Source organism: Ornithorhynchus anatinus, chromosome 21 (genome assembly GCF_004115215.2).
Source record: "Ornithorhynchus anatinus isolate Pmale09 chromosome 21, mOrnAna1.pri.v4, whole genome shotgun sequence".
NCBI classification, from domain to species: domain Eukaryota; kingdom Metazoa; phylum Chordata; class Mammalia; order Monotremata; family Ornithorhynchidae; genus Ornithorhynchus; species Ornithorhynchus anatinus.
In genome coordinates, this window is record NC_041748.1 from 11,693,571 (window position 1) to 11,719,056 (window position 25,486).

Sequence of the window (25,486 nt, forward strand, 5' to 3'; positions counted from 1 at the left end):
AGGCGGCAAATATGAAGAATTAGTGTTCGTCGGTCAACATAATAAGTGGTTGTCATGAGGGTTTCAAAGATAAATTCCAAGCCTTCCCCCAAATCATAACTTTACCTTCACCGTAAAACTGAGTAAATTGTATGAAAAACTGGATCATTTATAAAAGATACATTCACCAGTCAGATCAAATAGTGGAGTCTCTGTTTCCCAATATTGGCAGTTTAGTACGACTTCTGGGTAGACTTGAGTGGAGCCTGAAATGTAAAAATTCCCCTGCTAAATGCAGACCTATTTTCTTGATTTAGGAATAAAGTGTTTTTGTGAGTTTCTTTCTTTTTTTTGGCTTGGAAACCATTGTCCTCTTTGGGAGCAGATTTTGATACTTGCAAGAAAAGGAGTACTGCATTGTAATGAGTCTTTGAGGACAGATGAAAGAAACCCCAACTTCTCCAGTGACATTTTACGGTGGTTGATCTGTAAGACACCACCGCCGCTGACGTTTTTGAGTCGAAATTCCTACGTTAGAGTGCAGCCCCCACCAGCAGGATGCTTTAGGTTCTTATCCTCAAATACTAACTCAAGTTGTAAAAATACAGAGAAAAACCAAGTACTGTGTGGTAGAACTGAAGCAGAGAGCACATCGACGTCTTCATACGCGGGAATACACTTGCACCTACTTGTATATTATATTGAACACAGAGCAGATATTATCCTGTCAATCGTGTCCTAGCCAAATGGCGAAATCCAAACATGGATTTTAGCAGAACTGACTGTTGATTGAGAGTTTCTGCTTCCATTTTTTTTTTTTTTGCCTGAGCAGTGACCGCAGATTAGGTGAGCTTGCAGAGGTCACCTTGCACTTCAGTGGCATATTGATTCAGAAGCAATCTACTTCCTAAATCAGGGCTTTATCCACCAAATAGTACAGCTTTATAACTGACTTTATTGTTCGAGGCTGTTTATTTTTTTTTACGGAGATTCAGTTCAAATAAATGCATAAAAACAGACAAGGGATCTCACTCATTCACTATATAAATGGAGAGGAATTTTGGAGACTGCTTTTTCCGTATGAATTCCCATCGGAAATGCTGAGCTGTTTTATGGAAAGTGTCTTTTCTTAATGTAACAATCATCCTAAAGGAACTGTCTACAATAGTGAAGGTGGTGTCTTGCGGGCAGGGTAAATCTTATCCAAAAGCACACTGGCTCTTGATATTCTACAAGTCGTAATATTTTAATGACTTTTTTAAATGAAAACATGGAATAGCTTCACACATTTGAGCGTTTTGTCAGCTTGAGAGACATCTTTTTCCATATGAAAATGTAAGTATTCTCCAGAAGGGAATAGGCTCACCCTGAAAAACATAAGGAGATTTTGCCCTTACAGGCAATATAAAGAACAACCAAATCATTTTTAACATCATAAATTTTGACGTGAATTACAGTGGGAATATAGAATCTGATCTTTGCCTCCATTCACGGTGGGATGTTTTCCACTTGGGTGTGTGACATTCACAAAGAAAAGTTTTATGTTGTAGTCTCTTGCTTAGAGAGATAAATCGTCTACAGCTAATTCCGTGTTTATCATTTCGGGTAGGGGGTTTATATTCTATTCCCATTGCTTCCATCCACTCATGTATAACAGTGAACTCTTTTTCTTTCTCCTAAACTTTTTCACAGCAAGCCATCGAGAGCAAGGTGGATATGGAGACCGTCCCTTCCGTCACAGTGAAGGTATTTTACGTAGCTGTGTGGAAGCGGGGGCGGGCCTTGCAAATTGATGCCACAGATTTCATCAAATCTGTCACCTTCCCGGGCCCCGGCACCAACCGCCGGGACTAGGAAGTGGAGCGTATGTTGCTTGCCTCCTCAGTCTTTGCAGAGTGGGTGCTATCTTTTGATGATGATGATATTTGCTAAGCGCTTACTACGTGCCAAGCACCGTTCTAAGCCCTGGGGTAGATACGAAGTCATCAGGTAGTCCCACGTGGGGCTGGCAGTCTTAATCCTCATTTTACAGATGAGGTAACTGAGGCACAGAGAGATTAAGTGGCTTGCCCAGGGTCACACAGCAGACAAGGGGCGGAGCCGGGATTAGAACCCGTGTCCTCTGACTCCTAAGCCTGTGCTCCTTCCATTAAGCCACGCTATCTTCTCTAATGCTCTGCGCCGAGTAGGTGTCCAATAAATACCATTGATTTATGGGTTGAAAAGGCACACTTAGGGTATCACGTGTACTGTCTAGGTCTAATGACATTGTTGTGGTCAGTCAGTGATTTTTATTGAGCGCTTTGTACAGAGCACTGTACTAAGCACTTGTACTAAGCACTGTACAGAGCACTGTACAATTCAACAGAATTACCAGAACATTCCCTGCCCAAAATGAGTCTACGCTATAGAGGTCTCTGGATATTATATCTTTTTACACGAAAAGGAGAGGGGAGGTGTCCAGAGATAGGGGCATATGAATATTTGGCTTTTGTCCTGTTTTCTGGGGAGCAAACAATTTTTATTCTGTGCAGCAAGAACTGGCCACTGAGCACGTACAAATCCTTTCTCTAGGCATTTTCATCCAGATTCTTCATAGCACGTCACAGAATACTCATTAATACCACTCAAATCATGGTTTTGATTAAGAAATTTCTGTGTGACAAACACTTCGCTAAAGGCTAGCAGAGATGCAAGATCATCAGGTCCCACGTGGGGCTCCCAGTCTAGGGAGGAGGGAGTAGGGGTATTGAATCCCCATTCTGCAGATGAGGTAAATGAGGCTTAGAGAAATGAAGTCACTTGCCCAAGGTTACGCAGCAGACAAGTGGCAGAGCAGGGATTAGAATCCAGGTCCTCTGATTTCCGGGCCCTTCACTCTTGCCACTAGGCCATCCGGCAGCGTGGCTCAGTGGAGAGAGCCCGGGCTTGGGAGTCAGAGGTCATGGGTTCAAATCCCGGCTCTGCCATTTGTCAGCTGTGTGACTGTGGGCAAGTCACTTCACTTCTCTGGGCCTCAGTTACCTCATCTGTAAAATGGGGATGAAGACTGGGAGCCTCACGTGGGACGACCTGATTACCCTGTATCTACCCCAGTGCTTAGAACAGTGCTCTGCGCATAGTAAGCGCTTTAACAAATACCAACCTTATTATTACTTCTCTATATTTCAGTCGGTATAGATTAATACCAGGAATGTATTTTGATTCCCCTAATGGTTCCATGTCCTGGGCTTGCCCCATCAACCGGTATCCAGGCCGTAATCCTGTGCAGGGTGATGTCGACAAAATAGGGTCCGTGGAGTATAGCCCCATGCAGGGCCTAATCTCAGTTTTTCAGTCTATTTTTTATGGTTTTTTTCTTTCTTTGGCTCAGGGTGGGAGTGGGGAGAGGACACCCCTGTGCTCACGCTTCCTCACAGCGACCTTTGATTCACGCCCACATTTGTGGGATGATTTGCCAAATGAGAGAGAAGGGGCCGCTGGCGTAGGGGATCCACAAAAGCAGCCTCTCATTTTTGCCTCAATCAATTAATCGATCACTTGAGCACTTACCGTGTGTCGAGCTGTGTACTAACCCCTTGGGAGAGTACAGGAATAATGATATTAATAGTAATTATGATATTTAAGCGCTTAGTACGTGTTCCAGGCGCTGGGGCAGAGACCAGGCTGTCGCACGTGGGGCTCACAGTCTTAGTCCCCATTTTACAGATGAGGTAACTGAAGCACAGAGAAGTGAAGCGGCTTGCCCAAGGCCATGCAGCAGACAAGTGGCAGAGCGGCGATTAGAACCCACAACCTCTGACTCCCAAGCCCGTGCTCTTCCCACTAAGCCATGCTGCTTCTGGTAGAACTGATCCCCTGCCTTGGAGGAATTTACCAAGCTGATGGAGCGGACCAAAATTGAAATAAATTACAGATAGAGGAAGCATTTGAGTATAAGGTTAAATAATAATAATGTTGGTATTTGTTAAGCGCTTACTATATACAGAGCCCTGGTCCAAGCGCTGGGGTAGATACAGGGTAATCAGGTTGTCCCACGTGAGGCTCACAGTCTCATTTTACAGGTGAGGGAATTGAGGCTCAGAGAAGTGAAGTGACTTGCCCACAGTCACACAGCTGACAAGTGGCAGAGCCGGCATTCGAACCCATGACCTCTGACTCCCAAGCCCGTGCTCTTTCCACTGAGCCACGCTGCTCCTCGTGGTGTGGGAAGGGGAGAGGGGAGAGCCTCAACACGTTTCGTGGGTGAGGCGAGGCGAGTTGGGGCGATAGGTTGGCGAGATGAGACGGTAGTCAGGGGAAGCTCCCTGGAGGAGATGTGATTTTTAGAAGCGCTTGGATAATAGAGTACGGATACGTCGGATAGGGATGGGGATGAAATTCCAAGCAGGGAGAAGGGCCAGGGGTCGACGGGGAGAGAGATGAGGTCGAGGTACAGTAGGTAGGTTGGTGTGGGCGGAACAGAGTTGCAGGGTGGGTAATAGGGGAAGAGTGAGGCGGGAAGGGGAGAACTGACTGAATGTTATTGATTGGCAAAATTCTCCCTCAGCTCCAGTACTCTGAGCACTGAAGACTGTAATCTCCTCGAGGGCGGGGATTATCTACACGTTGTGTTGTCCTCTCCCAAGCTCCCTCCTCACCTCCGCCAAACTAATTCTCTTCCCCTCTTCAAATCCCTACTTAAAGCTCACCTCCTCCAAGAGGCCTTCCCAGACTGAGCTCCCCTTTTCCCTCTGCTCCCTCTACACCCCCTACACCTCTCCGCAGCTAAACCCTCTTTTCCCCCCTTTCCCTCTGCTCCTCCTCCTCTCCCGTCCCATCCCCTCAGCGCCGTACTCGTCCGCTCGACTGTATATATCCTCATCACCCTATTTATTTTGTTTAATGAGATGTATATCACCCTGATTCTATTTATTTGCTATTGGTTTAATGCGATGTTCTTCCCCTTGACTCTATTGCCACTGTTCTTGTCTGTCTTAGACTGTCCCGATTAGACTGTAAGCCCGTCAGAGGGCAGGGATTGTCTCTATCTGTTGCCGATTTGTACATTCCAAGCGCTTAGTAAAGTGCTCTGCACATAGTAAGCGCTCAATAAATACTATTGAATGAATGAATGCTCTGCACCCAGAAGGCGCTCAGTAAATTCTTCTGAGTGGCAAAATTCGTCCTCAGTTCCAGTGCTCTGCGCAGGAAGCCCCTCGAGGGCAGAGATTATATCTACAAGTTGTATGGTTTTAGGTTGTGATCACCCTGTGGGATGGGGAAGCAGCGTGGCTCAGTGGAAAGTGCCTGGGCTTCGGAGTCACAGGTCATCGGTTCGACTCCCGGCTCTGCCGCTTGTCAGCTGTGTGACTGTGGGCGAGTCACTTCACTTCTCGGTGCCTCAGTTACCTCATCTGTAAAATGGGGATTAACTGTGAGCCTCATGTGGGACAACCTAATTACGCTGTATCTACCCCAGCGCTTAGAACAGCGCTCTGCACATAGTAAGCGCTTAACAAATGCCAACATTATTATGGGGAACTGAACCGACCTGATTAACCTGCGCCCTCTAGACTGGAATCTCGTGGGCAGAGAATATGTCCGCTTATTGTGTCCTCTCCCAAGGATTTAGGACAGTGCTCCGCACACAGTAAGCGCTCAATAAATACGACTGAGTGAATGGTGAGAACTTTCTGTTGGACACGGAACGACGTCTCGGACCCGCACACCTCCTGAACGCCTGGCAGTTGGGCGGTTGAAAAGCAGCGTGGTGTGGATATAGCACGGGCCTGGGAGTCGGAAGGTCATGGGTTCTAATCCCGGCTCTGCCGCTTGGCTGCCGTGTGACCTTGGGCAAGTCACTTCACTTCTCTGGGCCTCAGTTAGGTCATGTGGAAAATGGGGATTGAGACGGGGAGCCCAACGTGGGACAGGGACTGTGTCCAACCCAATTGGCTCGTATCCACCCTACTGCCCGGCACGTAGTAAGCGCTTAACAAATATTATCATAATTATTGTTATTATTATTCCACAACTTGAATGATGCGGTAGTGAGGACGCACTGGCTTTATCTGCTCCGTCTAACAGAATCCCTTTCAATCCGTCAGTTCATCCATCATATTTATTGAACACTTGGTTGTGTGCCGAGCATCATCCTGTGCGCTTGGGAGAGTTTGACCTTTTGGTTAGGTTTGACCTCTTCTCCTGAACTTTCCTGAACAAGCGCCATCCTTGTGGGATGCGACTCTGACCCCGAGCAAACGTTCATTCTCACCAAGCACGACAGGAACGAGAGATTAAGCGTACGGGACCATTCATTCAGTCGTATTTATCGAGCGCTTACTGTGTGCAGAGCACCGTACTAAGCGTTTGACTAGTGGAGTGTGAGGGAGGGGTAAACCTTCCTTTTTTTTGAGAATGACACATTCAGCCCAGTCATATATAGAAGTACCACTCAAGGCGTTGACTTTGAAGTACTCTAATCAATCAACACTCTATTAAGCCGAAAACATTTATTCCTGCCTTGGCTCTGGAAGCCCGGGAAAACTGTGGATTTTGGATCACTCATTCAAAACTTGGATGGCGCAGATTTTGGTAGGTTATTGGTTGCTATCCTTGGAGGAGGATGACAGGGAGCCGAGCTTTTCCAATAGCGTTGGCTGACGCCGGCCCTCTCTACGAGCCCGAGGGAAGACCTGGTCTAGATGTTCAAGGATGTCCAGCCTCCCAACTATTCCCCAACTTGCTCTTTTGGGATTCTGCCAAGAGAGTGGTCCAGCCACACACTCTCCCTCCACCAAAGGGCCTGAGCCCTTCAGCATTTCATGGCCAAAAAATAAATACTTAAAGAGAAAAAAAAATCAAGATCCCAGGAGCAATCTACGTATAGATTGGGCGAAAGCCTCTTTTATATACTGCGATCGGCTTTGCGATTTATACCGTGTTATCAATTTGAAAGCAACGTGCAAATAGTGGAACGAAACTTCCGTGCAAGTCATTAACTTGCTTTTTCTTCTTATGCAGAAACTTTTACAAATAAACACAGTGCTCCCAGTAGCCCCCTTTTCTCGGATTTTCCCATACAAGAGCTACCACAGAATGCCTGCATGAAATTGATGGAAAAACCATCTTCATTAGTGTAATTTATGACATGGGAGAATTGCGAGGTTCTAAACCCTGGTTCTTACTGCTGTTAAAAAACTGCACTCGTGGGGCTCGATTGAAACCTGTCAGGCGGACATTGCAGAAACACCGACTTCCTGATCCTGTCTGACAGTCCCTATACAAATTTCAGCTATAAATCTCCGCCCGAGGCCTGTACTAACAACAACAGCCAAGATGTATAACCGTGAGGGTCTCCAGCCCCGTAAATCCTATTAATCGAGAATGTTTTTCCATCCCTTCCAAGAGAATTAAAGATGGGGCTGCCTTGACATGATCCGTGACCGTCTATCCCGGGAATCGGGAAGAGAGGCTGTGGAGACGGAACTTTGGGGGCCATATTTATGCAGCGAAGATAAAATCAGGATCGCGTTTCATGTTTTCTGAAGCTGCAAGTACCGGGGTCAATGCTCGTAAAACTAAAGCATTTGGGAAAATCTTTGAGATACTAAAAGTGTAAAGCTTAAAACCTATATACGTGTCTTTTTGTTTGGCTCAGGAGAAGCTATTCTCTGGGCACTATTTTCATGACACTTAATTCAGTGATTTGCAGAGCCTCTCGACACACAGTAGGCATTCAGTAAATCAGTGTACTAACGATGTGTATGACGTGTCAGTGCATGGAACCAGATGAAGTCCTGAAGTCCTTATATGTACCACTGCCAAATTGGGTTGGTGTCAGCCACTAATTTTCCATTATTCTCAAGGGCCTTGAATGTAAGCCCAGAATTGGAGTCAGGCAACATGGGAGGCTACTCAGTCTGTTCTTAGCTCTGACTTTTTCATTTCAGTATTAAACTGGAGTACACAAGGTCAGTTTGTGTAGCTTAGCGGGGTACTCGAGGGCTTTTTCCGGGGCTCGCTCACTGGCTATTTGCCGTAGTTAATGTCAGCCAACAGAGGTCGACGGGCAATCAAGTCGCAGTCTCGAAGGGTTACGCTTCACTGAGGAAGCTACAGTGAGGCCCCCCGGGTGCCCTTGCCCTTGAGAAGATCCTACCCAGGGGAAACTGGCTCTCCTCCTTCCGTGTCTCCGGGAAGGAGCAACGTTATCCTGAAGTTACACCGGCCCCCTGAGAAATCGACCGTGAACTGTGGTCAGGATGGTACTTTGGTTGAGACGGGCGGCATCTGTGCACTGACTTGGAAATGAAAAGAGCTGTCTGGGGGCTTTTCCTCCCAAGAGATTCTGAACCTGATCTCTGAAAATTTCTAGAGTTCCCAAGTTTTTCTGCAAGCGAGCTACAGAAGAAAAGCAGGATTCCATGGCATGATAATTATTCAGAGCCATCTGAGGCTTTGCTGTGTGCGTGAGTGCTATGAAAAGTTGTAAAGAAGCGAAGAAATTAGTTGTGCAAAACTGTCAGTTGATTGAGTTCAAATGAGTAATCATTAATTATGTCACTATTAGTTTAGGATATCAGTATACCATTTTAATTAATATATTCATTCATGTAGTGTGTATTAATCAATAGTAATTATATGTTGCTCTCCCAAGTGCTTAGTACAGGGCTCTGCACACAGACAGTGCTCGATAAATATGATTGATTTATTACCTATATATTAATGTCTGTCTTCCCCTCTAGACTTTGAGCTCATTGTGTGCAGGAATGTGTCTGTCGTTATATTCTACTCTCCCAAGCGCTTAGTGCGGTGCTTTGAACACAGTAAGCGCTCAATAAATAGGATTGAATGAATGGATTATTAAGAATGTGTGATGCTGGTCGTGGTAAGAAGAAACCAAGCGGTCCCACCCTTCAGTTTCTCTCCAATTTAACCAATCTGCTCTTCCCTTTCTCATTAAACCCTCCTGTCTGATCCCATTAGAACATTCCACGAAAAATATTCCTTTTTGTCAATAGTGCTGCTCGGTTTTTTCCTCAGAGGTTTTTCTGCTTTTCCAGTGAGCTTCTTGTCGCCTTCCTGCAGGTCATCCTGCAGAGCCGGGTGGCACTGAAGAAAGTCAAGTTATCCATCTGCGTCCAGCCTCCATTAGCGCTGACCCACGATCACTTTATCTTTGATTCCATGGGTAAGTGCTTCATCTGTGCCTTTTAAAATACATTCCTTCCTGAAAGCACGATAGAGTGTCCTCCTTTCCTGGGGGACTGTTTTGGTTTTGTCAGAAGGATTGCAAATGTTTTTCTCAGTTAAATTTATACCCTTCTGGGCTTTCCAGAAGGTTTCGGGATAAATTTGCTAAGCAGAACCTCCCTGTTAGTGAAGGTGTAAATCAACCTCTACGGCCCCAGACTCATTTGAGGATTCTGGCACCTCTCAGGATCACTCGGCGGGATGTGTGTCGAGCGTGGCTTATGCAGACCGTGGGCCTTGGAAGCTCTGCACGTGTTTAGACTGTTTTCGACTGGTACCTTTTACCTTATTACCTCAGAGCATCTTAGTCCGTAGAGAACAGGATCCATTACGTGCCCTTAGGACCGGCATCTTAATTTCCTCAGCCCAGCTAAGGATCCTCCTCTCACAGACGGGGGTAATCCGAACGGCAAATCGATTTACTCGACCCAACTTGGAATCGATCCAGGGGCCCTGAGTGGCATAATTTATTGTGGTAGGCATAGAGAGTGGACGGATGACCATCGACTGGAAAGAGAGCTGCGAGCATGGACCTGGTTTGCCTCCACTCCATTCCCCTTTTGCAGCTGTTGGTCTTTCTTAAGGGAAAGATCGTCTCTGTAGATGGGATTATCTTTAAAGGTTTGCCAGCTTTTCTTCCCTTTGGGTCTCTATCTGTTTCTCTTGTCTACTCTTCTGTGTCTTCCTGTCACTCTGGGTTCCTGTTTCGCCTTGACCTCTGCCTTGGATTCATTCTTCATCTCCGTTTATGTCTATCACCCTCTCCCTTTTCTGCCTTCTCCTTCATAATCCGGAAGCGTGGTCCAGGCCTTCATTGAAACCTCACTTCCGAGTCCAACTTTGAATTGGCCGAAAATAAAATGGATCGTTACACTCATCAACGGAGTTTCCTGTCGTTTAATTCGATGGTAATTCGATGAAGTCGATAATGAAGTGAAGAAGCCCCCACTGATGAACACGTGGATGTGTGCGAGGGACACAAAACCCTGGACACATGGGCCACTCACCGAGGTTTTGACCGGTGACACTGTGATACCATCCCGAGGCCTCCACAAGGTTTAGCACGTCAGGAGAGTTTGTAAACTGTGGTGGTCACTGTGGCTTCAGCTCGTGGACTCTGGACCAGGGGCCATGGGTGATTCTCACCCATGTGTTGTTTCTCAGTGTTTAGTTCCGAGTGTAGCCGAGCTACGCACTTGATAAATACCATCGCTATTATTGTGGCCACCGTCAAAGTGGAAAAATAAGTTGGATGGTCATTTCACGTTTCCCGGGGACATTCCAGGGGATATAAGAATTTTTGGTAGGTTTTCCCATTATAGCCCCCCTTAGTTCACTTAAAACTTTTCCCCTGAATGAGGCTTTACGGTTCTGGGAGCTTTATCTCCCAGTGACAGACTAGTTGCACGGAACAAACTTCTGTATCTCTGGTGGAGCTACACTCTTTGTCCAGTCTTGGAATTCTTGGTGGCTTTACTGGCCAACTTGGGGTTCCCAAATTCTCAAATTTGCTTCTTGATTCAAAATTGATATCTTTAACATGCTTGGAGAAAGGCCCCAAGCGCCTTTCGAAATTCATTCTTTCAACATGTCTTCAAGTGTTTTATTGTGGTTATGGTTCAGTCTAGGGAGATAAATTTATTTGAAGGCTCTTCAAGAATTTGTTATTTAATCACCGTAGAGAAAGCTGCTAGAAGATAATGTGTATTGCAGTAATTTTCATCGGGCTAAAGACGTTTGTGGAAAGAGAGTTTTCTCTTTTGTGGGGAGTAGGAGAGTATATGCCAGGATTACCATTGCAATTTTCTTTTTCTTAAACACTGAAAAGTGTGATTCTTTTTTTTTCAAAACATCCTGATTCCTTTTGCATTCCTTTTAGAGCCAGAGATATCTAAAACGGTAGCCCTATCCGTCTTTCTGAAGGAAAATCACCCACCAGCAGAACTGGAAGGATGTGCTTTAGTCTCTTACAGCACACCGACAGGTAAGATTTATGAAATTCCAGAGCGATTTTAAAGTTTAGTCATAGCTTTCATGAAGGCTGGATTCACTGGTGAAAGAAAAATATCACGTCTCTGTTAAAAAACATAAATATTACTTTTTACTTTGGATGCATTATAAGGAAGCCTCCCCACCTTTTAATTTTAAATTGGAGCCAGTAAAAAGGGCCATTATCTACTTTTCCTCATGAAAAAAAATCAACTGAAATGATCCAGATTTGAAGTTCAAGCCAGCACCACTTTGTTTTTCCTGGGTGGATCCTCAAGTTTGTTCATATCCAGTTTCCTTCTTTCTTTTTTCTCCCAATTTGCATTACTTCTGGATTCTTTACCATCCTCCCTCATTCTCTCTCTCTTTCTCTCTCTCTCTGTATTTTTCTCTCTGGAGGTCTCTTTTCTTTCTCTGATGTTTGAGAATAACTCTGTTGATTGTGAGCTTTTGGAACATTTGTACATGTACATGGAATGTTCCTGTGATTTGTACATTCCAAGCGCTTAGTACAGTGCTCTGCACACAGTAAGCGCTCAGTAAATACTATTGAATAAATGAATGAATGAAAAGCTTTTATCTGTATGTAGCTGAATGATGTAGTTCCCCCTAAATTGTTCCTTTGAAAGGCTGATTTTCTGTGTTGCCCTATTTTCTGTTGGTTGTATTTTCAACCAGTCGATGAATCAGTGATATCTCCTGAGCAATTACTGTAGGCAGAACGCTGTTGTAAGTGTTTGGGAGAGTACAGTGCTGTGGAGTTGGTAGATGCCAGCCCAGACCCCAAGAAGCTGACACTTTACAGTTCTGATTCTGTAGACAGAATTTTCAATTCTGCTACTTGCCATCGGGATTTTCCTGACGCCTCTGCTTTAGAACAGCCAACTCATTCTTCTGGACCCCCGGCAGCCTGATAAGGATCGCAGGTGAAGCCAAGATCTGGGCTTCGCTTCTTGGCGTCCGCCAAATGGTCCTTCTTGCCCTCGGCGGGCTCGAGGCTCCTCCGGTCCCCAGTCGTGAAGACTCCAAAGATGAGTCGTCCACCTGTGCCCCGATGATAGCCGGGACCAACGGTGGGGAATGGGAGCTCTGCAGCTGCTACAAGATGTGGGAGAATTTTCTGGCTCGGGGCCTCTGTCTGACTGCGGCCTCTTCAGGAGACACCGCGGCCCCGGCTCCTTCGCGGCCTATAGGTTTCGAACTAGAATCCAGAACAGAAAGCCCTGAGGTGGTAACCCTTCCTCGGTCGCTCTGGAGGTCGATCCCTTCCTCAGCTCTGAAGATTCCCCCAGCATTTGGGGGCCACATTTATGCAACGAAGATAAAATCGGGATCACGTTTCATGTTTTCTGAAGCTGCAAGTACCAGGGTCAATGCTCATAAAACCCTGGGGCTCTGTGAGGTCAGAAAGATGGCAGTGGTGGAAGGCATCGGAGCCGAAGCGACCCGAGAGAACTCCTTCCTCTTGCCTCTACTCTTTATTTTACCACCTCTCCCCTTCAGTTTTCTCTTCTGCACCTCATAATAATAATCATAACAGTAATTATACATACTAAGCACTTACCGGGTACAAAACACTGCGCAAAACGAATGAGACAGAGTCCCTGTCCCATGTGCGCCTCACGGTCCAAGAGGGAAGAAAGACGGTATTGAAACTCCATTTTATAGATGAGAAGACTGTGGCCCAGAGAAGTCAAGTGTCTTGTCCAGGGTCACACGGCAGGCAGGGGGTGGGGCTGGGATTAGAACCCGAGTCCTCTGAGTTCCGTACTCGTTCCACGCTTCTCCCGCTTTCCTCTCCTGTTACTCCCAGTCGATCAATTAATATAATTTATCGAAGCCCTAGGATGTGCAGAACGGCAAACTATCTGGGGAGAAGTAGTGTGGTCTAGTGGGTAGAGCACAGGCCTAGGAGTCAGAAGGACCTGGGTTCCAATCCTGGCTCTGCTGTCTGTATGCTGTGTGACCTTTGGCAAGTCACTTCACTTCTCTGGGCCTCATCTGTAAAATGGGGATTAAGAACATGGGTCCCAGGCGGGACATGGACTGTGTCCAACCTTGTATCCCCCCCAGCACTTAGTACAGTGCCCGGAACATAGTAAGCACTTAGCAAATACCATAAAAAAGTCTTTTTCCTCTTCTCTTCCTCTCCCGCCGCCCCTTTGCTTGTCTTTTCCTCCTTCGTCCTGGGTTCTCCAACTCCATTGCTCCATCCCAGGATTATAATGAAAAGCGTGACAATTTGCAGGTAAACTCAGGTTATTAGGGAACCATTAAGGCCTCTGGATAGGATTGGAAAACCTAATAAGCAACCGGTTTCGATTTTGAAGCCTAATAATAATAATAATGTTGGTATTTGTTAAGCGCTTACTATGTGCCGAGCACTGTTCTAAGCGCTGGGGTAGACACAGGGGAATCAGGTTGTCCCACTTGGGGCTCACAATCTTAATCCCCATTTTACAGATGAGGTAACTGAGGCACCGAGAAGTTAAGTGACTTGCCCCAAGTCACACAGCTGACAAGTGGCCGAGCCGGGATCGAACCCATGACCTCTGACTCCAAAGCCCGTGCTCTTTCCACTGGAGAACCTCCAATCAGAGCAGGGAAGACCTCTCCACTATTAACTGCTTTCGGGATTCATCCTTTGTCAGGAAGTACAGATATGTACATATCTGTAATTTATTTGTATCGATGTCTCTCTCCCCTACCTCTACACTGTAAGCTCGTGGTGAGCAGGGAATATGTCTGTTTATTGTTACGTTGAGTGCTCAGTACAGTGCTCTGCACACAGTAATAATAATGTTGGTATTAAGCGCTTACTATGTGCAGAGCACTGTTCTAAGCGCTGGGGTAGATAAAGGGTAATGAGGTTGTCCCACAGGAGGCTCCCAGTTAATCCCCATTTTCCAGATGAGGTAACTGAGGCACAGAGAAGTTAAGTGACTTGCCCACAGTCACACAGCTGACAAGTGGCAGAGCTGGGAGTCGAACTCATGACCTCTGACTCCAAAGCCCGTGCTTTTTCCACTGAGCCACACTGCTTCTCTAATAATGTTGGTATTTGTTAAGCGCTATGTGCCGAGCACTGTTCTAAGCGCTGGGGTAGATACAGGGTAATGAGGTCGTCCCACGTGAGGCTCCCAGTTAATCCCCATTTTCCCGATGAGGTAACTGAGGCACAGAGAAGTGAAGGGACTTGCCCACAGCCACACAGCTGACAAGAGCCAGAGCCGGGATTCGAACTCATGACCTCTGACTCCCAAGCCTGGGCTCTTTCGACTGACGAGTGAACGATTGAATGAAGTGCCCTTTCTAGAGCCTGCATTTGGCCTCTTGATGTGCGGTGAGTTCTCTTCTTATTTCTTCTCCTGACCGTTTTCGCCGCGGGATAGGCGTGTCGCCTTGGGCGGGCCAGTGAAAACCGAGTCCCTTGCCAAAGAGTTAATCAGATCACCTCTCGGGGTCACGCGATAAGGCCTCTAAAGCCTTGCTGATGGAGGTTTCCCTCCGAGGTCCTTTGAGCAAGGAGGTGCTTGGTCTCATTAACCTGAGGGCACAGTTCTGGCTGGGCATATTTGAACTGTTTCCCATTGTTTTGTGGGGTTTTTTGTGTGTGTGCCTCAAACTCCTCCTGAAATAGAAAACAAAAATGCACATAATCTCACAACTAGAACGCCTCCTCCTTGAGGCTGTGTTCCCTATGCGTGATATTTAAGAACTGACTTGACTTATATCTGTGTTTTACACCTTTGAAACAACCCCTCAATCCTTAGACTTTATAAGCATTCACATTTTAAGATATGAAAATGCATTGTAAAAGATTGCGGACAAGTTTCTTTAGACCTATACAATGAAATTGGACGGTGACCCCAAAATATTTTACTATAAGTCACTGGGAGTATGTGGAGGGATTAGGTCATGTGACAAGCTATTGCCCTGACTATGCTATGGTGACGGCTTTCTAGTTTTCATCCAAGAAGAAGCAAATTTATCTTTCAGAAAGTAAAATTCTTAGTTTAGTTTCATAGGTGATATCTGGTATGCGGATTAACTAGGCTTTTTGCTTCCTCTTTTCCTCCCCCTCCTGCCATCTTGATGCTCTTTTCACTGCTAATTTACACCCTGCCAGGTGAAGGGTCAAGGAATCATTTAATTTGGACACTCATTAGGAGGTATAATAATAATGTCGGTATCTGTTAAGCGCTTACTATGTGCAGAGCACCGTTCTAAGCGCTGGAATAGATACAGGGTAATCAGGTTGTCCCACGTGAGGCTCGCAGTCTTCATCCCCATTTTCCAGATGAGGGAACTGAGGCCCAGAGAAGCGAAGTGACTTCCTCACAGTCAGCTGCCAAATGACAGAGCCGGGATTCGAACCCATGACCTCTGACTCCCAAGCCCGGGCTCTTTCCACTGAGGGGAGGAAAAGGTGCTGAGGCCCAAAGGAGGGGTTTTCGGCTAACAGTGCTTCTCGTTCGCTCCATCCCGTCTCCAGCCACGTCACCGACCTGGACGTGCACTCGATCTTATGTCTCGTCACTGTACAATCTTGAATTTGCCCACCCCACCCCGAGACTGTAGACTCGCTGTGGGCGGGGAATGTCACTGTTTATTGTTGTATTATACTTTCCCAAATGCTTGACTGCCCTGCGCGCAGGAAGCGCTCAATTAATACGATTGAATGAATGAATAAGTTCACTAACTCTGAAATCCATTCTCCAATCACCACTTCCTCGCCGTTCTCTACCCTCCCGCCCAGACCTTGAAAATCATTCCCGTTCCCCGACAGAGATCTGGGGTCCCTGGAACCCCTGCAATTTTCCAAAATCATCCTGCCCCGTTTGACCCCCTTCCACCTCTTCCTCTTCCTTCACACACAAGTCCGTGGCCTCAACTACGTCCTCTTCACGGAACACAACTCCCTCCCTCCGCTCTCCGTCTGTCGATCTCACACCACCGATCCGTGTCCCCGGATCACGGGTCCGGATGAAAGACCACGGGCCTGGGTCTCTGTCTGTTGCTGAATTGTACATTCCAAGCGCTTAGTACAGTGCTCTGCCCATAGTAAGCGCTCAATAAATACTATTGAATGAATGAGTGAGAGGACTTGGGTTCTAATCCCTGCTCCACCTCCTGCCAGCCTTGTGACCTTGGGCAAGTGTTTAGCTTCTCTGTGCCTCAGTTATCTTATGGGGATTAAGACCGTTCCATGTGAAACAGGGACCGTGTCCAACCTCATTTGCTCGTATCTTCCCCGGCGCTCAGTACGGTACCTGGCACATAGTAAGCACCTAACAGATACCATTATTATTATTATTTATTGAGCATATTATTTTGAGTGCTTACTGTGTGCAGAGTACTGTAATAATACTAATAAACAGTGACATTCCCCGCCCACAGTGAGCTTACAGTCTGGGCGGGGGGAAACAGATGTCAATAAAAATCATTAAAAACACACAGATACATAAAATTTCAGATACGTACACAAGTGCAAGCGCTTAGCAGAGCACTTCGTACTCCGTAAGCACGCAGTACCACTGATAACTCTAGACTGCAAGCTCGTTGTGGGCAGGGAATGTGGCTGTTTTATTGTTATACTCTATTCTTCCGAGCGCTTAGTACAGAGCTCTTCCCACAGTAAGTGCCCAATCAATACGATTGATTGAGACCATTAGTTGGATCGACTGAGCTGTGGGGCACAGCTTGTGGAAATCGGGACATCGGGCCAACTTTGGCTCCCTCCAACTCATCCTCCCCTGTGTTACTCTGCCCACTCCTTCACCCGGGAACGATAGTTCTCCGTCTTTACTGTCTCCCGTGCCCGTTGCGACTTTCGGCTGTCTCTGACTTTTAGCTCCCTCTTCAAAATCTCTGCCCCAGTGCACTTGCCCCATCTCTTGCCCCTTGCCAGATCACCTCGGATCTGCAGTGGAGAGCTGGGACGGGCAGGGAGCAGGCTGGGGTCCCCTGGGGCCTCCACTTATTTTGGGGGGCCCTTATGGACACAGTCTATGGACCCCATGACTTGGGCCCCAACTTCTATAATGATCCTCTTTCCCTAGAGAAGCAGTGTAGTCTAGTGGAAAGAGCCACAACACGGACCTCAGCCCCGTCAAGTCCATCGTTTGCCCGCTGTGTGACTTCAGGAAAGTCACTTAACTTCTCAGTGCCTCAGTTGCCTCATCTGTAAAATGGAGATCCAATACCTGTTCTCTCTTCTGCTTAGATTACAAACTCCCTGTGGGATATTAATAATAATAATAATAATAATGTTGGTATTTGGTATTGGTTAGGCGCTTACTATGTGCTGAGCACTGTTCTGAGCGCTGGGGTAGATACAGGGTAATCAGGTTGGATAGAGACTGTATCCTACCTTATTAATTTAAATCTACCCCAGTGCTTAGAACAGTGCTTGTCATATAGTAAGTGCTTAACAAATGCCATTATTATTATTAGTATAGAATTGACATCCTCAAGCATGATCTAGGACATTATCAAGCAAAAACTTCTCACTCTTGGCTTCAGAGCTGTCCATCCCCTTGCCCCCTGCTACCTCACCTCCCTTCTCTCCTCCTTCAGCCCGGCCCGCACGCTCCGCTCCTCTGCTGCTCACTTCCTCGCGGTCCCTCGTTCTCGCCCGTCCCGCCGTCGACCCCTGGCCCACGTCCTACCTCTGGCCTGGAATGCCCTCTCTCATCACATCTGCCAAAAGCTCACCTCCTCCGGGAGGCCTTCCCAGATTGAGCCCCCCCTTCCCTCTGCTTCTCCACCCGTCCCCATTTCCCCTCCTCCCTCCCTCCCTCCCTCCCTCCCCCACCCCGCAGTACATGTGTATTTATGTATATATTATTCTATTAATTTTATTAATGATGCATATATATATATAATTCTATTTATATCGATGCTATCGATGCCCGTCTACTTGCGTCGTTTTGTTGTCTGTCTCCCCCGCTTCTAGACTGTGAGCCCATTGTTGGGTAGGGATTGTCTCTATTGCCGAATTGTACTTTCCAAGCGCCGAGTACAGTGCACACAATAAGCGCTCAGTAAGTACCGTTGAATGAATGAACGATTGAATGAATCTCCCTAAAATCTCTCTTTCACCCTCTAGCCTCACCCTCATCTTGCCCCCATTTTGATTTTCCCGTCTTTCCCGGCCGTGTCAAGAGGAGAATTCCTGCCTCCTTTCAAAATCATTCCCTTCCATCTGTGCCTCCCACCCCATCCCTATTAAAGCCTTATTGAGAAGCGGCGTGGCCCACGGGATAGAGCACAGGCCTGGGAGTCGGAAGGACCTGGGTTCTAATCCTGACTCTGCCACTTCCCTACCGTGTGACCTAGGGCAGTTCACTTAACTTTTCTGGGCCTCAGTTTCTTCATCTGTAAAATGGGGATTAAGATTGTGAGCCCCTTGTGGGACGGGGACTGTGTCCAACCTGTTGTGCTTCTATCCACCCTAGCAAGTATAGCGATTGGCAGAGGCACTCAATCAGCTCTCTCCCTCCTACTTTACCTTACTGATCCCCCTACTACGACCCGGCCTGCACACTTTGCTCCTCTGATGCCAACCTGCTCTCTGTACCTCAATTTCATCGGCCTCTCCCTCGACCCCTTACCCACCACCTCCCTCTGGCCTGGACCACCTCCCCCTTTCATATCTGACAGACCACCCTTCTCCCCAGTTTCGGACCCTCCTAAAATCACGTCTCCTCCAAGAGGCCTTGCCTGACTAAGCCCTAATTTGTTCTAATTACCCGTCTCTTATTTACCCGGGCGCTTGATTCTAAGCACCTTAAGCGCTTGATAGTCACTCCACCCCAGGCCCCACAGCACTTAAATAGGTATATATTTATCCTAATGCTCTGTCAATCCCATACCTGTAATTTATATCTATTCCCATCTCACCTCCCAGAATATAAGTTCCCTGTGGGTAGAGGTCATGTCTTCCAAATATATCGTACTGAACTCACTTGGGAGAGTCAGCATTCAATAGATATCACTGATTGATCCATACTACTTAATAATAAACGATGGAATATATTAAGCCCCTAATATGTGCAAAGATCAGTGCTAAGCATTGGGTTAGCTACAAGATAATGTGAATGCATAAAGAGGGCTCACAGTCCAAGAGGGAGAAAAGGCATTTTTATCTCTGTTTTGTAGATGAGGAAACGGAGGCACAGAACCACTAACGGTAATTATGGGATCTGTTAAACGCTTACTATGTGCCAAGCACTGTTAGCAACTTGCTTATGGTTATCCAGCAGGCAGACTGTGGAACTTTGCCTACGAGCCTGATCTAATGACTTCCAGTCCTGGTCTCTTTCTACTAGGCCATATGTCTCATTTCTGTCCCTCATTAGGATAGTTATGGAACCGGGCTGGTTTTCTTTAAGTCAGTCAGTCGGTAGCAGTTACAGAGAACCTACTGCCTACAGAATATTTGACTAAGCCCTCGGGAGAGTAAAATCGAGTCAGAGATATTCCGAGAACGACTCCAACAACTCTGTTATATTGTTCTCTCCCTAGTGCTTAGTACAGTGCTTTGTACACGGTAAGAGCTCAGTCAATACCATTGATTGATTTAGATTGTCAGAATTATTTGAAATCGATGCATTTTCCCAAATGTGAAAGTGAATGTTTAACGGGTCTGTTTCTTCCACAAGGTAAATTTGTATTTCTTCTCCATTTTTCTTTCTTCCCTTTATAGATCTCAATCCTGATGGTAAGTAAACGCAAGCTGAGGAAAGTGAAGAGAGACGGTGAAGTGCCCGTGATATTGTACCGTACCTTTTTGCAAATGGCTGTTTAAGTCTGCACGATCCCTCCTTGCCTTGACTCGTGGTAAGGAGGATTGCGGAGGGTTCCTGCCTGTGGCTTTTAGCCTCTTGGAAGCCTGGAAACCACTGAGCCCTGAGATAGAAGAGCGTATTTATTTAGAGAAAGTATCACATGCTAAGCGGCGTGGCCTAACGGAAAGAGCTCGGGCCCGAGAGTCAGAGGACTTACTTTCTAATCCCGGCTCTACCGATTGCTTTGTCTGTGACCTTGGGGAAGTCCCAGCTTCTCTATACTTCAGTTTCCTCAGCTGTAAAATGGGGATTACAAACCTTTCCCCCGTCCTGTGTAGACCGTGAGCCCCATGTGGGTCAGGGATGGTGTCCAACCTGCTTAACTTGTATCTACCCCAGAGTTTCGAGCAGTGCTTGACCAATAGTGAAGGCTTTATGATCGTAGCCATAATATAATAATGATGGTTGATTGCTCTTAAACACTGAAAGATGTTTCCTGTGAAATGAGGTGTGATTGTGGTAATGCCCTGAATTATTTTTCATCATTCCCCGTCACTCATTCCCGAATGGGTATAACGCTTCTATGAACACGGCACGGAGCCGATTGTTCATTCATCTTCGTCCGCGGTGATGGAGCTGGTGCTCGTAAGAGTTTTGAGTGGTGTTACTAATTGAGGGGAGCCAGAGGATTTAGAACAGGGGCTCCTGAGCCATGGCTCACGAACCACAGGTATTTCTTCTTTCCCTGCTACGTGGCTTGGGCGCACATGCTTTATTCTTTATTTTGTTGCGGCAGAGGCGGGTTGCATTGAGCACCAGCCCTCTCAGAAGTGGTGAAGGAGTCACCAGCCAGATAGGGCATCGGATAAGGCTCCCATCCCCACCCTCACCCTTAAAGTGATAATAATTGTTGAACGTGTTAAGCGGTTACTAGGTGCCCGGCCCTGTACTAAACACTGGAGTGGATACAAGCAAATCGGGTTGTACAAAGTCCCCGTCCCACATGGGGCTCACAGTCTTAATCCCCATTTTACAGATGAGGTAACTGAGGCCCAGAGAAGTTAAGGGACTTGCCTAAAGTCACACAGTAGTCGAGTGGCAGAGCCGGGATTAAAACCCAGGTCCTTCTGACTCCCAGGCCCATTCCCTATCCACTAGGCCACTCCCCGTCTAAAGTCTGTACACTCCGGATAAAGGATTCTTTTTCCTTTTGACCCAGGTCTCTTGGTATGACCATGTTTTTGGTCCGCAGCTCTTCATTTCACGAGGCTTGGTCGCCCCAATTTAGAATGAGGCTCCAAACTCGAAGCCGCCCGCTTTTATTTAACAGGTTCTCTCGATTCTTGGAAGTGTGACGGTGAGCTTGGTCATTTATTTGTCATAATAATGCTGGTATTTGTTAAACGCTTACTATGTGCAGAGCACTGTTCTGAGCGCTGAGGTAGATACAGGATAATCAAGTTGTCCCACGTGAGGCTCACAGTTAATCCCCATTTTACAGATGAGGGAACATAGGCCCAGAGAAGTTAAGTGACTTGCCCACAGTCACACAGCCGACAAGTGGCGGAGCTGGGATTCGAACCCATGACCTCTGACTTGCAAGCTCGGGCTCTTTCCACTGAGTCATGGGGCCTGGGGTCAGGACTGCATATGCTGAGGGAGTCTGGAAGTTACCACATGGAGCTTTCTTCTACAGAGTGGAGTTAGGGGCCATAGTGGCCAAGAAAAAGGTAGGAGTTGGTGATTGCTCTCCCTGGTTCTAGATATTTCTACTCTCCCTCTCCTTTGGGTCTTTCCTTCTTAGCGGAGGTGATTCAGGTCAGGGAAAGCAGTGGACTGAGAAGGAAAAGAAAAAGCAGCGTGGTCTAGTGGATAGAGCCGAGAAGTCAGAAGGACCAGGGTTCTAATCCTGGCTCCACCGCTTGTCTGCTGTGTGACCTGGGTCAAGTCACATAGCTTCTCTGTGCCGCAGTCACCTCATGTGTAAAACGGAGATTAAACCGGTGACCCACTGGGTCCAACCCGATTATCTTGTATCCACCCCAGCACTGAGTACAACTGTCTGGTACGTAGTAAGTGCTCAATAATAATAATAATAATGTTGGTATTTGTTAAGCGCTTACTATGTGCCGAGCACTGTTCTAAGCGCTGGGGTAGACATAGGGGAATCAGATTGTCCCACGTGGGGCTCACAGTCTTAATCCCCATTTTACAGATGAGGGAACTGAGGCACAGAGAAGTTAACTGACTCGCCCACAGTCACACAGCTGATAAGTGGCAGAGCTGGGATTCGAACTCATGAGCCCTGACTCCAAAGCCCGTGCTCTTTCCACTGAGCCACGCTGCTTCTCTGAGCAACAAATGCCATCATTATTAATATGTGGGACGGGGACCGTGTCCAGCCTGATGAGCTCCTATCTTCCTCAGTCCTCAGTCCGGTTCCTGGTAAGCGCTGAACAAATGGCAAAGAAACAAAACAAAACAAAAAAGCAAAACGCGAGAAATCAAGAAACCGATATTTTTGAGAAAGAAATCTGCCATATGTGTTCAAAGATTTGCCTCTCTGGTCAATTAAGTTGCTATGGGAACCAATGCACCCAAACTTAGACTCAGCATGTCTTAAATTCAAGGAGCAGGTCTTTAGCCTCCTTTCAGGCATTTATCTGGAAGCAGCATGTTTTTCTCTCGTTCGGTTTTCAGTTGCACATTAAGGAGCTAGACTTGGATGAAGCTTTTTGTCTTCACTCCCAGTGGAATAACAGAAAACAGTGCCAACTTTGAAGTAAATCGAAGAGAAAGTTCTATTTCTGGCATCAATCAGTAGGATTTATTGAATGCTTATTCTTTGCACATCAGTCTAGTAAGTGCACAGTAGAAATGTAGGCGTGATCTCTCTCAAGGAGCATCCATTCTAGAGGGGGAGACACACACTAAAATACCTTACAGGTGGGTAAGCAATAGCATTTAAAGATAAATACTTAAATACTATGGATGAAAGGCAGGGCATTGAATAACCAAAAGCTCGGTTGCCAGTTAAATGTCGCTAAGGAGGGAGGAGGTGGTGGTGGGGAGGAATGAGAGATTAATGGGGGGGGCTTCCTAGAAGAGGTGTGATTTCAGGAGGGTCTTAAAGACTGGGGGTACAGGGGAGCATTAGCAAGATTCCGTATCCACACCTGAAGCGGCACCTGAAATTCTCCTGGGCGCTGCTGGGCAAGCTAAACTTTTAGTGGGAGAACTGAAGATCTTTTCCATTCTTGTGCAGACCACGTGCACACAAACTTTGCATAGATGCCTGTGTGTTACTGCCAGCTTTTTTAAACTCCAGTCTGTATTCTTCAGGGAAATCCTGAGCGTCTTTCCTGGGTGTGTTCTGCGACAGTAAACATTGGTTTGTTTCGGATTTGGGTTGACTCAGTCGAACGGTGGCATTTATTGAACGCTCTCCGCGTGCAGAGCACCTTCCTCGACACTTGGGAGAGTTCGGTAAAACAGAGTTGGTAGACATATCCTTTCCCACCAGAAGCTTGCAGTCTAGGAGGGGCACAGACATTAAACTAAATCACGGACATGTTCGTAAGTGCCACGGGGCTGAGGGTGGAGTGAATATCATGGATTTAAAGGGTGCAGATCCAAATTCATAGGTGTCATAGAAGGGAGGAGAAGTAGGGGAAACCAAGGCTTAATGTAAGGCTTTGGAGGTGGGTAGAGTGGTGGTGTGTCCTATGTGGAGGGGGAGAGAGAGTTCCAGGTTAGAGAGAGGACATAGGCGAGGAGTCAGTGATGAAATAAACAGATTGAGGTTCAGAGAGTAGGTTGGTGTTGGAAGATCCAAGAGAGCAGGCTGGGTTGAAGGAGGAAATCCGCAAGGTAAGGTAGGAGCGGGACAAACTGACTGAGCACTTTAAAGCTGTACGATTTGGAGGCGGGTAGGCAAACGCTGGAAGTTCTTGAAGAATGAGGAGAAATGCATTGAATGTCTTTTGAGAAAATGATCCTGGAAGCAGAGTGATGTATGGATTAGATCGGAGAGAAACAGAAGGCAGGGAGGTCAGTGAGGAGGCTGATAGTCAAGATAAGATATGATTAGTTGGATCAGCATGATAGCAGTTTGGATGGAGAGAAAGGGGAAGATTCTAGAGATGTCGTGAAGGTGGAACCAAGAGGATTTGAATATGTCGGTTGAGAAGTGGTGGAAAGAGCCCAGGCCTGGAAGTCAAAAGACCTCGATTCTACTCCCGCCTCTTCCATGTATCTGTTCTGTGACTTAACTGTTCTGTGCCTCAGTTCACTCATCCACAAAATGGGGATTCAGCAGCTGTTCTTCCTCCTACTCAGATTCCCCCCGGCGCTCAGTACGGTACTGATGATCGAATGAGAGAAATGAGTTGAGGATAATGCCGAGGCTACGAGCTTGTGAGGCAGGAAGAGTAGTGGGGTTGTCTACAGTGATTAGGAAGTAAGGGAGAGGACTCTGTCCTCTCCTGGTTCTCCTCTTACCTCTCTGGCCGATCATTCTCGGTCTCCTTCGCTGGAGCCTCCTCCCCCTCCCATCCTTTAACCGTTGGAGTTCCTCAAGGGTCAGTTCTCGGCCCTCTTCTGTTCTCCATTTACACTCACTCCCTCGGTGAACTCATCCGCTCTCACGGCTTTGACTACCATCTCTACGCAGATGACACGCAGATCTACATCTCCGTGCCTGTCCTCTCCCCCTCCCTTTGGGCTCGCATCTCCTCCCGCCTCCGGGACGTCTCCACCTGGATGTCGGCCCGCCAGCTAAAACTCAACATGAGCAAGACTGAGCTCCTCATCTTCCCTCCCAAACCCGGTCCTCTCCCAGACTTCTCCATCACCGTGGATGGCACGACCATCCTTCCCGTCCCGCAGGCCCGCAATCTCGGTGTCATCCTTGACTCGTCCCTCTCGTTCACCCCACACATCCTATCCGTTACCGAGATCTGCCGGTTTCACCTCTACAATATCGCCAAGATCCGCCCTTTCCTGTCCACCCAGACGGCTACCTTACCGTTACGGGCTCTCGTTATATCCCGGCTAGACTACCGTGTCGGCCTTCTCTCTGACCTCCCTTCCTCCTCTCTCGCCCCGCTCCGGTCTATTCTTCACTCCGCTGCCCGGCTCATCTTCCCGCGGAAACGATCTGGGCGTGTCACTCCCCTTCTTAAACAACTCCAGTGGTTGCCCATCGACCTCCGCTCCCAACAAAAACTCCTCACTCTAGGCTTCGAGGCTCTCCGTCACCTTGCCCCTTCCTACCTCTCCTCCCTTCTCTCTTTGCACTGCCCACCCCTCACGCTCCGCTCCTCCGCCGCCCACCTCCTCGCCGTCCCTCGGTCTTGCCCGTCCCGCCGTCGACCCCCGGGCCGCGTCCTCCCGCGGTCCCGGAACGCCCTCCCTCCTCACCTCCGCCAAACTGATTCTCTTTCCCTCTTCAAAACCCTACTTAAAACTCACCTCCTCCAAGAGGCCTT

General features: G+C 47.3%; 1 protein-coding gene across 7 annotated transcripts in view; it reads left to right on the top strand.

Moving 5' to 3' along the window:
* BBS9 (Bardet-Biedl syndrome 9) overlaps positions 1-25,486 on the top strand; it is a 483,236-nt gene that overhangs the window by 190,178 nt on the left and 267,572 nt on the right. For 6 of the 7 annotated variants that reach the window (XR_005661271.1, XM_039915128.1, XM_039915127.1 and 3 more), the window contains 4 exons: positions 1,672-1,725; positions 9,052-9,154; positions 11,096-11,200; positions 19,916-19,930. Coding sequence is in view for 6 of the 7 variants with exons in the window: in XM_039915128.1 (XP_039771062.1) it covers positions 1,672-1,725; positions 9,052-9,154; positions 11,096-11,200; positions 19,916-19,930 (277 nt within the window). In the remaining variant the exon portion in view is untranslated. The remainder of the gene's footprint in view (positions 1-1,671; positions 1,726-9,051; positions 9,155-11,095; positions 11,201-19,915; positions 19,931-25,486) is intronic. The other variant, XM_039915130.1, reaches the window with a different exon arrangement.